This window comes from Ceratotherium simum, chromosome 39 (genome assembly GCF_057802395.1).
Source record: "Ceratotherium simum simum isolate JZ-2026a chromosome 39, ASM5780239v1, whole genome shotgun sequence".
NCBI lineage: Eukaryota > Metazoa > Chordata > Mammalia > Perissodactyla > Rhinocerotidae > Ceratotherium > Ceratotherium simum.
In genome coordinates this window covers 11,182,075-11,199,436 of record NC_141938.1, presented here as the reverse complement: position 1 = coordinate 11,199,436, position 17,362 = coordinate 11,182,075, and the positions used below count along the sequence as shown (strand labels likewise).

At 42.4% G+C, this 17,362-nt stretch overlaps 1 protein-coding gene across 1 annotated transcript; it reads right to left on the bottom strand.

Moving 5' to 3' along the window:
• Positions 1 to 12,818: 12,818 nt before the first annotated feature.
• OR2Z1 (olfactory receptor family 2 subfamily Z member 1) lies at positions 12,819 to 13,872 on the bottom strand. Its single transcript, XM_014790401.2, has one exon. The coding sequence runs from the start codon at positions 13,824 to 13,826 to the stop codon at positions 12,885 to 12,887; it is 942 nt and encodes a 313-aa protein (XP_014645887.2). The 5' UTR covers positions 13,827 to 13,872; the 3' UTR covers positions 12,819 to 12,884.
• Between the last annotated feature and the right edge of the window lie 3,490 nt (positions 13,873 to 17,362).

Here is a 17,362-nt window from a genome sequence, read left to right as displayed (position 1 = left end):
TTTGAGGTGAGGAGAGGTGAGAGTTTGGTGTCAGGGGAGCCCGTCCATAATTGATGTCCCTGAACTAGTCTGGCCTAGTTCTGGGTATCCTGATTGAATAGATACTGAGTGTTTTTTCCTCAGTATGTGTAGAGGTGTTAGTTCTATATGTACTAGGTTGCTGGCTCCTTCCTCGTGGCAGCCATGTTAAGTTTTACCTAGACATTTATGTGTAAAGATACATTGCAACCATGTACCTTCTCTTTGTATTATTAAATATAAAATACATCTATCAGATATTTGCATACAAACTGTAGTAAATGTTTTTATTCACCCAATTCCTCAGGCAAAAAATATTGGGACTAATATCTTTGACTCCTTTCTTTCTCATTTTCTTCACATCTAACCAATCAGCAAACCATGACAGATTTTCCTAAACACGTATTCTGAATTCAGAATTGTTCACCTGGGTCATTTCTGTAGCCCGGGGCTTCCTCTTTTATTTCCTTCTGGTTCATTTACCACCCAGAACCCAGAGTGCAATGTATGACAGATCCACACTTTCCAGTGTATTCCTAAAACACAGATTCTGGAGGTAGACTTCCTGGGTAGCAGCTGTGTGACCTTGGACAACTATATAACCCCTGAGTTTCCTCATCAGTAAAATGGGAGTTAACAGTGTTTGCTCCATAGTGCTATTGCGAGGATTAAAAAATGAATACATGTAGGATGCTTTGAATGTGCCTGGAACATGATAAAGCAACATGTAAATTTTAACCCTAATTATAATCAAAGCTATTGCCATGACCTATTAAGTTGAATCATATGAAATTTTCACCACTCAAAATTGCCACTATTTTGACCTACAACATCGGCAATTCCAGATGGTTCAACCTAGCAAAGGACCTACATGATCTGCCTTCAGGTCACCTATCCAGACTCAGTTCCTACAACTACCCACTTCCCTCACTCTGCCCAGTTACTTGGACACACAAGTGTTCTTCTGCCTTGAAGATTTTGCACTTCCTTGGGTTTTTTCCTAGGTTTTTTTCCTAGAAGATATTGACTTAAGACACCTGCGCAGTTCTATCAATTTTCTTGCAAATTTTACTGAATCAGAAGAAATATTCCTCATTACTGTGTGTAAAAGTTTCTGTGACCTTGGAGGCTAGTAGGAAGGACGATGCTGTAAGACCCCCAGTCCCCCGGGGACCTCCATGAGATGTCCTTCCCAAAGACTGTCAGCATGAGCACCATGTTCCCGGTGGCCGGGCAGACTTTCGGTTGGGGAGGGGGAAGTGGCTGGCAGCTCCCCGCCACCCCCCCCCCGCCCCTCTTGCAGCCTCGCTCGGAGGTCTGGAACTCAGAGCTTTTCTCCCGCAGCAGGGGCGGCATTTGCCCAGCACGCAATGGTCGTGGTGGTCCTGGACCCAGGGACAGACCTCCAGCTGCGCCTGGGACGCGAGGTCCTGGTCCTGGCCCCGCAGGCAGCCCTGCAGCTCACACTGTGCAACCTGGTCCTCATGGTCGTCCCCGCTCACGTCCTGAGGGCCCAGGAGCCACTCTAGTTCCCCGCACAGCCACGCTGGCTCCAACCCACGGAAACCTATACCCCGTGGGAAATCAATCGTGAAGACGGACCCCTCTGGCCCAGAGAGCATAGCACAATGGAGTCCCCCCTGTGGAAGAGGAGGGAGATGCTCCCCGAGGAGGCCGCCACCCCCAAAGAGCCTCAGCCTCCCACGTCCTGGGGTTCAGCCCCTCCTCCCTGCGTACCCTCCTCCTCCAAGCTCTCTCCAGGGGCCCTGCCACCCAGGGCTGCTGGCCTCGGCCCCAGCCCAGTCCACGGATGCGTCCTCTGCCGGCCAAATTCATCCTGGACCTCCGCAGTCTGGGGCCCCTGTTGGCTCTGCGCTTAGACCACTGCCTCCCTCCCGGAGTCCCGGGCTGGGGCCCAGAACCTGCCGTGTGGCCCTTCGGAGGCCACCCGCCAAGGCACGCAGACGTCTCTTCTGACAGGATCATCCCGGACCGCCCACGCCACACTCAAGAATTGGCACACGCCATTCAGGAACGGCGGGCACCTGCTCCTTCTAGGCTGTCTCCGTGACCCGAGCTCACCCACACCCAGGAGCATCACTGATGCTGCAGGCGCCCGGGGAGGGAGCGATGCCGCCAGGGAACTCACCCCCAGACCTTTGCTGGGGAACAGATGCTGTGGAGAGTTGGAAGAGACAACCTACCTATCGGGTGGAGAGAAAAGTTTTGCAAATCTCTCCAATCACAAAGCACTTAGAAATAAAGAAGAGGAAAGATCTGCTAATCCTCCTCCGGAAAGAACAAAACCAAAGACCCTAGAAGAAATCATGCCAAGGACTTGAACAGACACTTCATCACAGATGGTCTCAGAAAGCCCTTGAAGTGATGTTCACCCTTGCTGTCCCCGAGGGAAAAGCAAATGAAATCCATGGTGAGACATCACCCAGAGCCGTGAGAATGCCTACAAGGAACACGATGACCATGCCCAGGGCTGTGGGGCCTGTGGAGCAGCTGCAACTCCCTCCCATTCCTGGGGGACATGAGGAAATGGTACAACTTGCTTAAATGGTGTGTCATTCATCCTACGCTCACCATTCCACCCATCCATCCCACTCAGATACATGTGCTTGAGAGACATGAACACGAGTGTTCAGGAGAACCCCAAATGCAAAGCGATCTGGCAGCTGTCTTCACAATGGCCAAAAGCCAGATGTGATTCCAATGTCCTTCCAGGTTGAAGGGATAAGCAAAAGGTGACACAGCCCTGACGGGGGTTGCTTGCTCCTCAGCAATCAAGAGGATAGGAGTTTTCAATATGGTTTCAAATTCAACTATGGTAACTGGACTCTAAGTCCTAATCTGTAATCCAGTTGTTGGATGATTTTAAGACGTTTTGGCAACTTGTCTGTGTGAAGCTTACAGTGCTCACTCTGATGACATCTAGATACAGACTACGTGGATCCCATCCAATTTAACTTTCAAATGTAACGTGGAGCTCTGAAACACACACTGGATCTTGAAGCCCAGCATGAAGAAAACGATGTATCTTACTCATCATTCTACTCCGAATTACAATTCAAATGACCCTATTGAGCCTCGAGTTTAATAAATCGTTATAAAAATGTGCTTGTTTTTTTTGTGTGTGATCATTTCTAAAGTGTATTTGCTTGAAAATGTGACATGACATACGGTGTGTTGTTCTATTTCTCTGAGATTTGGCTGGGCACACCAAAGGAGAGCAAAGGCTATGAGAGTGGATGGGGTGGATTTCCCAAGGGTAAGGGAGCTCTGCCGGCCCCCATAATGGAGCAGTACACCCCACTCTGACAGCACACACAGAAACACACTCACACACACACACTCTTAACACACACAGTTTCAGAGGCACATTCATGAGTCCCATCAAAATCAGCCTGAGGTCAGCCCCAAATTCCCATCAGAATTTCTCAAGTGACCAGAGTTTGTGCATCCTACCTCCTTGCTGTGAGTAAAGAAACTCAGAACCCAGTCGCTTTCGACATTTGGGTGGGAATGAAAACCAGAAATTCTGTCAAGGTGTCTTGTGCCCTTGGCTCCCCTTCTTCTCTTAGAGGTTATATTTATGGACAACATTCCCTGGGATATTCTTCTCATAAATCAATTTATTTTTACTAAGTAAAAATACCATTCCTATTGACACTGAATATTCACAATAGACAGACAGATGAACTATTTCATGGATTGAATGAATGAATGAATTAAGAGGGTAGAGCAGACAATGAATATCGCTGTGCATGTTATGCGTCATGTAGACAATGGGGGTTGAGTCCCAGACAGGCTCCACCAGATGAGTTTTGGAGGCATTGGGCTGACTCTCATACCTCCCCCTCCTGTGGAGTCATGCTCACCCATCCTCCCTTGCTGGCCCCTCCTTTTATTTAGACCATGGCCAACCAATCACATCAGACCCCTGATGACAAATCCCCTGGCTCCAGCCCCTCTGACCACACCTTCAGGATTTCCCCAAGGTCTCCCTGTCTCCCTGCCCTGTTCCACCTGCCTCAGGCCACGGGAACATTTTCCCCAAAACTCAGCCTCTTTGAGTGCCCAGCTTCAATACTGATGGTGTTGCCCACTTGGTTCCATTGCATCTCCAGGGTTGGCTCTAGCAAGTGTTTGAAGAGAACTTGGACACGCAGCCTGAGACATGCACCTGCATGAGCTCCTGGTTTCTCGTGGTGCAGTATGCCAAAGTAAGGAGCTGGCCATGGGTCAAGTCCCCTTGTGCCAACACATTCTGGTGCAGTTCCTGTGGAATCTAGAATTCTAAATCCAAACCTGGTCTCGAGGACATTACTAAGATATATTTGTCAAGTAGGACAATGGGATCCACTTTACTTGGGAGTTCATGAGCTTTGAATTTTTAGGTGTGTGATGGTGGCATTGGTGCCATTTTCCACTTTTGCAAGAACAAGGGACTCTGCTTCTCATATAAGCCTTGTAGAATAATAATATTTTTAAATATTATGCACAATGTATACTTTTGAAAAATAAAGGTTGAATTTCTAAAGTCAGATCAGTCCTTCAAAGATCTGAGAACAGGGTCTTCCAAGCAGAAGGACCAGTTAGTGAAACGGACAGCCAAGTTTCTCCTCTTTGCTTCTGACTTCCATCTGAGCCTCTTGGCTCTTGTCTTCCAAGTCTTGGGCTCATGCAGGGTTCTGTTCTCAGCTCAATTCCCCTCTCCTTCCTCTGGAAAAGGCACAGCTACCCTGACAACCATCTGTACCCCCACCACAGGGAGTCCAATCCCTCCCCCATAAGATCCTAGAAATTCTAAGAAGTCATGGCCTCAAACCACTGAAAACCTTCCCACCAGCCTAAATAAGTTGATCTAACCCAGCTCCTCCTCTCTGAGAAGCATGGTTAGTGCAGATTAGAATATTTGCAATGCATTCAACCATGCAGTTCATTCATTTACTAATCATTGTCAAGGAGTTGTTTCTACCTGTGCGCTCCACGCAGAGGGCTGGTCACAACGCTCGGGAGCTTATGATGTAGGAAGAATATTTTTCAACGTCTTTATCATAGATGATATAAACCTTCTGATATGCTGTGTGTTCCAAGCATTTTCATATATGAACTCCCTTAATACTCTGAATAATCTCACACTCCAGCTACTCTTAACATTACTAATTGACAGATGGGAAAATTGAGGCAAAAACAAGATAAGTAACTTATCCAAGGTACTATATCTAGTAAGTGGTGAAGCTAGAATTTGAACACAAGCCACTTAGCTCTTTATTCAAAGCTCTTAAGTATGACATTTTCTCTCCACAGTCTTCACACTGTGAAAATTTTTCATTTTAATCAGTTATATATTTCCTCAAGTTATTCATTTTCATGGTATATCCAATAATCTCATGTATATTGTGTGTAACTGGAAAAAAAAAAACACCCAGATAGTAAAAATTATCACACATACACACTCAAGTTTAATTCTATTAAAATCTCTTGTTCCTGATATGTATTTAATACAGAGAACATTATAAAGTATTTCTTTCCAGCCTCAGGGGGCCCCCAGGAAATCCCATTGGCACCCTCTTGTAAGCCCAGCGCAGGCTGAGATTTGGGTCTCAGGGAAAAAAGTGACCTCAGGAGTTACCATTGCATTACAGTATTTTTGTGAGGGTCTCAGCTGTAAGTGGGATTTAGGATCTGTGGTGTTTCAACTTGGGTGCTAATCTTCTGGATATGGTTTGGATGCTGGTGCTGAAGTACAGGGAAAGAGGATGGAACACTTGAGAGCAAGAGGGAGGAAATGCTGATTTCCCTCCACAGTGTTTTTGGGGTAGTGGAAATCCAGCCTGGAAAACACAGTAGTTGCTGTAGCTGCAAGAGGCTGCATCTTCTTTGATGAAAGCACACAGCCCACCTTCATGGACCTGCTTTACCTAAATAGGATAAAGGAAGGAGGACATTTTTTAATGCTCTTGCAAGACGGTGAGATCTGCGAGGGTAGTGACTCTGCCGAGTTCTTCTTTGCAGCCCCAGCACTAAAGAGACGCTCTGGAACAAAATAGGCTTCCTATGGCATTGGTTGATTTAAGTCAAAAGGAAAAAGAAGTGGCTGGATTTTTGAAGTCTGGGATAAAGTGCAGAAAGAGGAGAAGACCTACAGGGAACCACTAGCGGTCATTCTCATGGTCAGCTGTGCCCCTCATGTCCTGACATACTTGTCTTGGGTCTGTGCAGAATCCAAGGTGAACTCTGTCCCTTTGGATAAGCAGAATTTCATGGGGCCAGGTGTTGAGTCCCAGTGATGCTGGAGCTTGGTGATGAATACCTTCTGGGAGTGGCACAGCTCATCATCAATGACTTAAAGCATCATATAGAATTATGCGATGGAATGCGTGTTGAGTCAAAGACTGACCCTTTCTGACCCTGCCACATCCCTCAGAGCTGTCTTATGCCACAACAGCTCCCAGCTACTTGCAGGGACATGCACAGGATTGTAGAACCATTTATTTCAGGGTGAGGTGGTCTCTGGAGACTTGTTGGCCACAAAACTTGGTGAAGTCATAGATGCCAGGGGAGAAGGAGAATCCAAAACATGTTTTTCCAAGTTGTTTCTCACCAGGGTGAAAACAGAGAGGCACAGGTGCAGAGCCCCAGGGGGATCTCCAGAGCCCCTGAGTGGGCTGGAGTGAAGCAGTGGAAAGAAGAGGAAGTGGAAAGCTGCTTTGATCACAGTGTACAGAGGGAGAAGTCTCAGCACTGTGACTCCGTATAAGTACATCCTTTCTACTTACAGCTGCTCCCAGCTGTGCCCTGATCCTGGGTATCAGCCTGGGACGTGCCCCGCTGTTCCAGGATGAAGGCAGAATGATAGTGGGTGTATGCTGTGCCCCACACAAGCCGAATTATCCCCTGCTGTGGACTGAGCCTGCAGTCCCCTCCAGCTCCTTTGTCTCCTCCGCTCACCGTAGACGCAGGAATTTGTTGCTATATTGGATAGATTCTGCCATGTCATTATCTCTGATTTATGTGTTTCTGACCCTGCAGCCTTTACCCATTTTGTGCAATATGGATTTTTTTAATTGTTCTAAATTCCCAAAGCCTGATGACCACAGGGATGGAGACATGGTACTGACTGAGTCTTTCCCCTTCTATGCTTTGTTGAGGGTACCAGAAATACACTAGCTAAATTTTCTGCCCAACTCAAACCAAGAAGTGACACGTTATGTGTAAATTCTCCATTACATGTGTGAGTGTCAGTGTGTGCGAGTGTGTGGCCCCGTGTTTGCATCGAATGCCCCTGAGAGTTCTCTAAGGTGTGCACAGAAACTGCAGAAACAGACCGACGAATTCGGAATGTTCTGTCCTTTCTTTATCCTTCTTCTCTTTTCCTTTTTATTCCCATTTCCTTCAAGAGAGAAGAGAGAAGTCAACATCCTCCATGGCTCAATCTCTCTCTCATGCTCTTTCCTTTGATCTGATCGTATAGCTATTCCCTGAGGGGCTCAGACTGCACAAGGCAGAGAAACCCCTCCAACACCTACTGCTGGGACTCCAACCCCCTGTTAGTGCCCCGACTGTGTGCCGTGCAAGCATCCCGAGATGCTGATACCCTTGGCCTGACAAGTCAGGAGAAAGAAGCTCAGTCTAGGTCCCCACTACTGAGAAGGGCATTGTTGAAATGAGCACCCATGAATATCCATAGGTTTCTGAGACCCACCAACCTAAACAGAATATGATCCACGAATTATCAGTACATGTTTTGTTTTTTTTGCAAGGAAGATCAGCCCGGAGCTAACATCCGATGCCAATCCTCCTCTTTTTGCTGAGGAAGATTGGCCCTGGGCTAACATACGTGCCCATCTTCCTCTACTTTATATGGCACACTGCCACAGCATGGCTTGACAAGCAGTGCGTCTGTGCGCACCCAGGATCCGAACCTGTGAACCCCAGGCAGCGGCAGCGGAGCACACGCACCTAACCACCGCGCCCCCGGGCCAGCCCCACGTGTTTATTTTTTGTAACAGCTTTATCAGGGCGTAATTGACATAAAGTAGGCTGTGCATAATTAAAGCATGCAATTCAATCAGTTTTGACATACTTATACACCCATGAAGCCAAAACCACAATTCAGATAATGATCATTTCCATCATTCCTAAATGGTCCCTGCGCCTCTTTTGCTGGCCCCTCATTACCCAAGCAACCACCCTCCAGCTTCCTGACACTATAGGTTAGTTTGAACTTCTAGAATCATATCGTTATGTACCCATTTTTATCTGTCTTCCTTTATTGGACACATTACTATACAATACATCCATATTGTTGCATATATTAAAAGTTAATTCATTTTTATTACTGAATAGTATTCCATTCCAATAGAATATCCATTGGATATTCTACAGTCTGTTTAGCCGAGTCCTCTGTTGATGGACATTTAGATTGTTTCAAGGTTTTGATTATTACAAATAAAGCTACTATGAACATTTACCTATAGGTCTGTTTATATACTTTCATTCTTTTTGGATAAATACCCAAGAATGCAATGGTTAGATCATATGGTAGATATATATTTAACTTTTAAGAAATTGCCAAAATGTTTTCCTTGTGGATATACTTTAGCAATGTATAAGAGTTTTAGTTCCTTCATATCTTTGAAAAGACCTGACATGATCAGTCTTTTTAAATTTTATTCATTCTAAAAAATATGTAATGGTATTCCACTGTACATTTAATTTGCCTTTCCCTTGTGAAAAGATATTGAACATCTTTTCATATGATTATAGAAATCCATATATCTTCTTTGGTGAAGTTGCAGTGCAAATAATTTGCCCATTTTTAAAAGTTGGCTGTTGATTTTCATATTCTTAAGTTTTGAAACTCTTTATGTATTCTAGGGATGAAGAATCTGTCATCAGATATATGAGTTGCAAATATTTATTCCCAGTATGTGATTATTTTTCATTCTCTTAAGAATGTCTTTCAAAAAGCAGAAATTCTTAATTTCTAGGAAGTCCAAATTATCACTCTTCTTTTAATCTTTGAATTGTGCTTTTGGTGTGCTATCAAAGAAATATTTGTATAATCCACAGTCAGAAAGACTTTCTGCTATACTGTCTTCTATGAATTTTGTATTTTACATTTCTTTTAGGTCTATTAGAAATTTGGAGTTAATATTTGTATAAACTGCAAGTTATGAAGTAAAGTTATTTTTTAAATATTAATATCAAATGTCCCAACACTATTGTTGAAAAATCTTTTCTTTCTCCATAGATTTGCATTTGCACTTTTGTCCAGTTGTGTGGGTCTATTTCTGGACTCCATTCTCTTTCATTGATCTATTTGTTTATCTCTATGAAAATACTATACTATCTTTATTGCTCTAGTTTTTATCAAATGACTTGAAATCACTTAGGATTATTATTTGATATTGTCATTCTTTTTCAATGGTTTTCTGTTCTAGGTCCTTTGCATTCCTACATGAATTTTGTAAGGAGCTATTCAGTTTACACCAAAAAAAGCAAATGCTTACTATGATTGTGATTAAAATTGCATTGAATAAATATCTTTATAAAGTATTGACATATTAACAATGTCGAACCTGCAAAAACAAGAACAAAATATACGTCTGTATTTTTAAGTCTTCCTTAATTATTCTAAGCATAATTTTGTACTTTTCAGTGTGCAACACTTGCCCAACTTTTATCAGTTTATCTTTAAGTATATCATATTTTTATTCAATTGTAAAGAGAACAAGTTTCATTTAATAATTTAATAGGTTAAGTAATTAATACATAATTGTGTAATTGAATAATTAAATATATAATTAAATTTTAGAACAACAATTTACGAATTTAACTGTATTTCATTTTACTTTTATTTCATATCACAGTGTTTATTTGCCAGTATGTAGAAATACAAGTAGTTTTTCTACGTTGCTCTTGTATCATGCAACTTTGCTAAACTCACTTATTTGTGTAGCATTGTTTTGTATTTTCCATCAGATTTTCTACATAGATGATCCTGTTGTCTGTGGATAAACACAGTTTACTTCTGCTATTCCAATCTGGGTTATATTTGCTTACTTTTCCTCCTTTATTTCACTTTATGGAGCTTACAGTAAAGGGGGAAGAGAAGTGCCAAGTATGGATGTCCTTGTTTCGTTTGATCCTGGGAGAAAGCGTTTACTCCTTGCCCATGAAGTATGACGCAAGCAGCAGGTCTTTTGCAGATGGATTTATCAAGTTGGGGAAGTGCCCTTCTAGCTAACGGTGCTAAGAGTTTTGATCAGTAAGGTATCTTGGATTTTCTAAAAAGCTTTTTTATACATCTATTGAGATGATCAAATGTTTTTTTCTTATTTAGTTTGCTAAAAGAGTGAATTATATTGATTGCTATTTGAATGTTATATGAAACGTGAATTCCTTAAAATCTCACTGGGTCATAATGTGTGATCCTTTTGAGATATCATGGGATCTAATTTGCTAAAATGATGTTATGAATTACTCTGTTTGGGGCCGGCCCCGTGGCTTAGCGGTTAAGTGCACACGCTCTGCTGCTGGCGGCCCGCGTTCAGATCCCGGGCGTGCACCGACGCACCACTCCTCCCGGCATGCTGAGGCCGTGTCCCACATGCAGCAACTACAAGGATGTGCAGCTATGACATACAACTGTCTACTGGGGCTTTGAGGGGGGGAATAAATAAATAAATAAAATTATAAATAAATAAATAAATAAATACATAAAAAGAATTACTCTGTGTTTATTAGAGATTTTGGTTTGTAGTTTTCTTTTCTTGTAATGTCTTAATCAGGTTTGATGTTGAGTAATAATGCTAGCTTCACAAAATGAATTGGGAAGTAAGTGTTTTTATGGAACTTGTATTACCTCTAACTTAAATGTTTGGGAGAATTTACCTAAGAAGCAATCATAGAATTTATATTTTCCTTTCAGCATTTGGATCCAGGAATAAATCTTAACATTATCCAAAAAGATCTTCTTTTTAATACTCAATTGGATTCCATCAGCTACCATAACACATACAATGATTGCATCAAGATGTGTAAGTGAACTGGGACAGAAATCATTTTTCCATTGTTCTTTTCCAAATTGTCATCAAGGTTACTCTAGCCTCAAGGAAATTGGTTAGATAGTCCTTCTTTTCTTTTTTTGGTATAAATTTTATAAATTACTTTTGCATGTATCATATAGCTTTATTAAAGACCACTGGAAAAACGATCTTTACCTGGTACCTTGAGTGGTGTGTGGACAAACCTAACTTCTTTGATGTTTATGATTTCTTCCAGTTTTCAACAAAGCCTCTGCTAGATCAGTTCATTATCACCCAAAGGACTGAATTCATGATTAAAAGAATTAAACAAGTTAACTTTAAAGATGTCATGAAGTGTTGCAAATCTCAGAGGCAAATAAAAATTCCTCTGCATAAAAGAAAAGAAATAAAGTGAATTTTAAGAGTACATAAAAACTTAATTCACCTTTCCCAGACTATACCAATTCAACTAGATAAAATTATTCATAAGGATTCTTTAAATATATTATTTGTGTAGTAGATCTATTTGATATACATCAAATCTATCTTCTGTGTCAACTGAATACATATTTTAGAGTCTATAGTCTCTAACAAAATTTGACCATATGTTTAGATGATGGAAGAAAAACTTAATTCCTTTAAATGGAAATAATTCAAAGAAAACTATCTGAGTACAATGAAATAATGTAAATTTTAATTAAGGATAAATTGCCTCAATACACGAAACTTTAGAAATACCTTTTAAATATTTTATAAAACAATAGTAAAAAACGCACAGAATTACCATATAGGAAACATTGAAAAATACATACTACAGTGATTGAGTAGACATATCTCATCTAAAATATTTTTTAATTGATGAAAAATGTTTAACTTAATCTTGAATTTGTAGAAATTAGAAAAAAAAGAATCTCAAGAAAAGCAGGAGGGAATAAAGGAAAAAGCAAACATTATATTCTGGGAAATATATAATTTTAAATCTCTTTTTAAAAATTCAAGAATTTATTTTTAACCACCTAGTTAAAGGACAAAATTAAGGAGGCTCAAATATATGATAACACATGGTGCAAACAAATGAATGATTTATATTCAATGTTTGCGCTCTGGATATTTTGTTTCAGTTACTCTGGTTTTAAACTGATTTCAAGGCTGGACTTAGAAGCAAACATAGAGCATTTATTTTTAATCTTCTAAATGAATAACTCCATATTTCATTCAAGAAAATGATATGCATGGTTTTCCATCTTTACACACACACACGCATGCTCTAACCTATGGCAGTCAGTGCATCTCTGCTTGGCAGTCAAACAGCACAGTGGTTGGGGGACTGTCTTTGGCATCAAATGATCATGGATTCAAGTCCCAGCTCTACCTCCTTCCGGAATTACGACCATTGTTGGGTTGTCTTCCCTTTTTGAGTCTTTTTTTTTTTCTTACATATAAAACATGATAGTCCCTACACCTCAAAATTGTCTTGAGGATGAAGTAACACTCACTTAGCAGACAAATTCGTCAACAAATGTTAATTATTACTAGTATAACTATGAATTCAATAACAAGGAGATCTCGACTTTACAAAGTAGGGCCTTCCATTTGTGTAAATAGTACTAAGGAATATAACAAAAGTGATTGGGACTGCTATGGTTGATTTACACAAGTCCATGGGAGAAAACATTAGCCCAGCTCATCATGGGATGGGAAGAAGCTGGAAAGACACTTGCCTTCAACATAGGCCTCAGCAGCTACACCACAAATTAGTGCTTTGGGGAGATGGTGGGATGGAGGACCACTGGGATGAGCCAGTAGCCCCCTGCATGGTCATCACTCTGGCCTGAATCCAGCTCTACTGAGCACTTTGACCAAAGCCATACGCATCTCCCGGTTCCTCAGACTGTAGATGAGGGGGTTGAGTGTGGGGGTGACAAGGCTGTAGAAGAGGGAGACCATGTTGTCCTGGTGTGGACTGTGGTAGGCATCTGGTACCATGTACATGAACAGGGCTGCTCCATAAAACAGTCCCGCTACTGTGATGTGCGAGGAGCAGGTGGTGAAGTCCTTGTTTTGGGCCTCCTCTGAGCGCATGCGTAGAACAGCCCCCAACTCGTGGCCATAGGAGGTGGCAATGAGGGAAAGGGGAAGCACAAGGATCAGCACCCCCGAGGTGGACAGCGCCAACTCATAGGCAGAGGTGTCTGCACAAGAGAGCTTCAGCAGGGCTGGCACCTCACAGAAGCAGTGGTCCACGATGCGGGAGGCACAGTAGGGGAAGCGCAGAGTGATAGAGGTCTGGATGGAGGCATTGAGCACACATGCCAACCAGGAGAAGCCCAGCGTGAGCAGGCACACCTGGCGCCTCATGAGCAGAGGATACTGCAGGGGGTGGCACACAGCAACATAATGGTCATAGGACATGAGGGCCAACAGGATGCCCTCAGCCACACCCATCAGCATCAGGAAGAATATTTGAGCTGCACAACCCCCAAAGGAGATGGAACCTTCTCCTTGCAAGATGTCTGATGCCATCTTGGGGATAGTGACCAGGGGGAAGCCAATATCAAACAGAGAGAGTTGACTGAGCAGCAAGTACATGGGTGTGTGGAGCCTGGAGTCCATGTGGATCAGAAATAGCAGAAGGGTGTTGCCCAGAAGGCCCATGATAAACATGGCAGCCACCAGGGAGAAGAAAAGCTGATGTGACCCTGAGCAACTGAAGAGACTCACGAGAATGAAGTCAGATGCCACTGATTGATTCACATCCCCCATGTTTTACATAACATATCTTTGCTGAAGAAACAACAGGAGACCTATATCAAGATGCAAATAATTTTCATCCCACCTGGCAAAGGCCATCGACTGGTAGTGGCTGTCTAGAGTGGTGCCTTGAGAAGACTGATGAGGTTACAGCTAGAATCAGTAGGACCAACGCCACAATCAATGAGTGATGTCTGTCACAGGCATGGGGTGGGAGAGCAGCAACTTGATTCTCTAAGCAAGATATTTGGCCACACCCCAGTCAGCTACCCACTGACGCTTGTAGTCCAAATTGTGAAGTCCAAGTCAATGACAGTAACATAGACACAATTGAATGTTTCAATATCCCTCATCCCAATGGTCCTGGGGCCAAAGAAGAGGTGAGATTCCAAGACTGGGATGTAAAATAGGTGATGATGAAGCTGAAGTAAAAAAGCAAGTAAGAAAACAGAGAGGAGGGCCTGAGTCCAAACGCCTGGATGAGAATCTGGAGCAAAGAGAAATCTACGAAGAGCCAGCACTGGGGTCAATCTGTGAATTCAGACTGTGAATCTAGGGAGTGTGAACCAGAGAGGAACTTGGGTGACAGCAAGTTGGAGGTCAAATGGACTGGGGTTGGGTGAGGGACAGTTGCCAATCAGCTCAGCTATTATTGGTGACTTTGCTGCATTGGATGGGAGAGTAGTGACCTGTGGGTAGTCTGACTCAATTTCAAGGACTAGGGTAAGACACTAGGTCTAGAAGATTGTGAGTCTCTAATCAATATTGCCCCAGTGAATGAGGTGAACAAGAAAGATGACCATGGACCAGAAAGAGCTGCATACTTAAAGCCGGAATGCTTAATTCCCTTGGCAACTCCACGCCCCCAGCAAACCCAGATTGCCCTGGAATACCATACATCACACACAACTCCAACAATGGACATGCAGGACAGAAAGGATGTCCATCCCCAACTGTATGTAGATAGGAAAGCAGCAAGACTGGCCATTTAAAGGCAAGTGCGTTCTCTTGAGGGTCTCACGGGAACTCTTTGTCCTAAGGCTTCCCTCTTCACTCAGATGGCCTTTAAAGCTGTCTTTAGTTATTTGCCATCCTAACTTTCCTATCACATCCAAGCCCTCAACCAGCCATTCACCCATACATTCAACAAAATTAGTCACACACTAATTCAGAGTTGAACCACCTGGGCAAGCTCCCTGCTTCCCAGGACCCCCACATTCTCCACCAGGATACCAATGACAGACAAGGACATAAATAGACAAGATCTATGTGATAGAGGGAAGTACAGTGAGGGAAGTGAGTACAACATTCTGTAGGAAATGGCTGGGGACCCCACAGGACATGGTCAGGGAAGCCTCTTGGGACAGGTGACAGGTGCCCTCAGTATCTGAAGAGCTTCTATGAGAGGGACGCAGTAGAACTAACTGCTTCCTGCTGCTGGGAAGTGGATGTTAGTAAGCCCAGCTGTGTGGTTCATCCTAATGAAGAAATTTCTAACAGCAAAATCCAACCAAAAATGGAATGGGCTGCCTCACTGGCAGCATTTTCCAAAGTCAGTCCATGATGTAAGGAAGTAAGATAACTTAGTTCTGTGATTATAGAATTTAGAGTTTGAGAGGGAAAACAAGCATTGTTCACATCATTTCAGAATAGTATGATCAGAAATGTAATAGAGACACATGCATGATGCTTTGGGGACCCAGAGGATTAAACTCTGCCTGGGGTGGGGACAGGGAAGGCTTCACAGAGGAGGAGACATTGGAGCTGAATTTTGAAGACCAAGTAGGAGTTTTCGAGGAGGGAAAGTTCTTCCAGGCAGAAGAAATAGAGGACATGAGCTGTATGGATTGGTGGTTGGGAAAGTGTACCCAGGAGCTTGGATCCCAGCTCAACTCTCTTATGGCAGCATGACCTTGTGAAGCTACTCACCCTCAATTTCTTCATCCATAAAATGGATGGGAGTAATCTGGGTCACAGGCATTGTTGTAAAGATTAAATCAAAGGGTGAGTGTTAAAACATTTCTGAAAGAAATTGAAGAAGACACAAAGAAATGGAAAGATATTCCATGCTCTTGGATTGGAAGAATTAACATAATTAAGATGTCCATACTTCCTAAAGCCATCTATGGATTCAATGCAATCCCTATCAAAGTTCCAACAACATTTTTCACAGAAATAGAACAAAGAATCCTAAAATTTATATGGAACAACAAAAGACCTCGAATAGCTAAAGGAATCCTGAGAAAAAAGAACAAAGCTGGAGGTATCACATTCCCTGATTTCAAAATATACTACAAAGCTGTAGTAACCAAAACAGCATGGTACTGGCACAAAAACAGACACACAGATCAATGGAATAGAATCGAAAGCCCAGAAATAAACCCACACATCTATGGACAGCTAATCTTTGACAAAGGAGCCAAGAACATACAATGGGGAAAAGAAAGTCTCTTCAACAAATGGTGTTGGTAAAACTGGATAGCCACATGCAAAAAAATGAAAGTAGACCCTTACCTTACACCATACACAAAAATTAACTCCAAATGGATTAAAGACTTGAATGTAAGACCTGAAAGTGTGAAACTTCTAGAAGAAAACATAGGCAGTACGCTCTTCGACATCAGTCTTAGCAACATCTTCTCAAACACCACGTCTGACCGGGCAAGAGAAACAATAGAAAAAATAAACAAATGGGACTACATCAAACTAAAAAGCTTCTGCACAGCAAAGGAAACCATCAACAAAACGAAAAGACAACCTAACAATTGGGAGAAGATATTTGCAAACCATACTTCTGATAAGGGCTTAATCTCCAAAATATATAAAGAACTCATGCATCTTACCAACAAAAAAACTACCAACCCAATTAAAAAATGGGCAAAGGACCTGAACAGACATTTCTCCAAAGAAGATATACAGATGGCCAACAGACACATGAAAAGATGTTCAAAATCATTAACTATCAGGGAAATGCAAATAAAAACTACAATGAGATATCATCTGACGCCCGTCAGAATGGCTATAATTAACAAGACAGGAAACAACATGTGTTGGAGAGGATGTGGAGAGAAGGGAACTCTCATACACTGCTGGTGGGAGTGCAAACTGGTGCAGCCACTATGGAAAACAGTATGGAGATTCCTCAAAAAATCAAGGATAGAACTACCATATGATCCAGCCATCCCACTGCTGGGTATTTACCCAAAGAACTTGAAAACACCAATTTGTAAAGGTACATGCACCCATGTGTTCATTGCAGCGTTATTCACAATAGCCAAGACTTGGAAGCAACCTAAGTGCCCATCAAGGGACGAATGGATAAAGAAGCTGTGGTATATATACACAATGGAATACTACTCAGCCATAAGAAATGATGAAATCCAGCCATTTGTGACATCATGGATGGACATTGAGGGTATAATGCAAAGTGAAATAAGTCAGAGGGAGAAGGTCAAATACCGCATGATTTCCTTCATTAAGTAGTAGATAATAATAACAATAAACAAACACATAGGAACAGAGATTGGATTGGTGGTTACCAGAGGGGA

Coding starts and splice junctions, on each gene's coding strand:
- OR2Z1 (XM_014790401.2), bottom strand. CDS start 13,826: ATGGGGGATGTGAATCAATCAGTGGCATCTGACTTCATTCTCGTGAGT.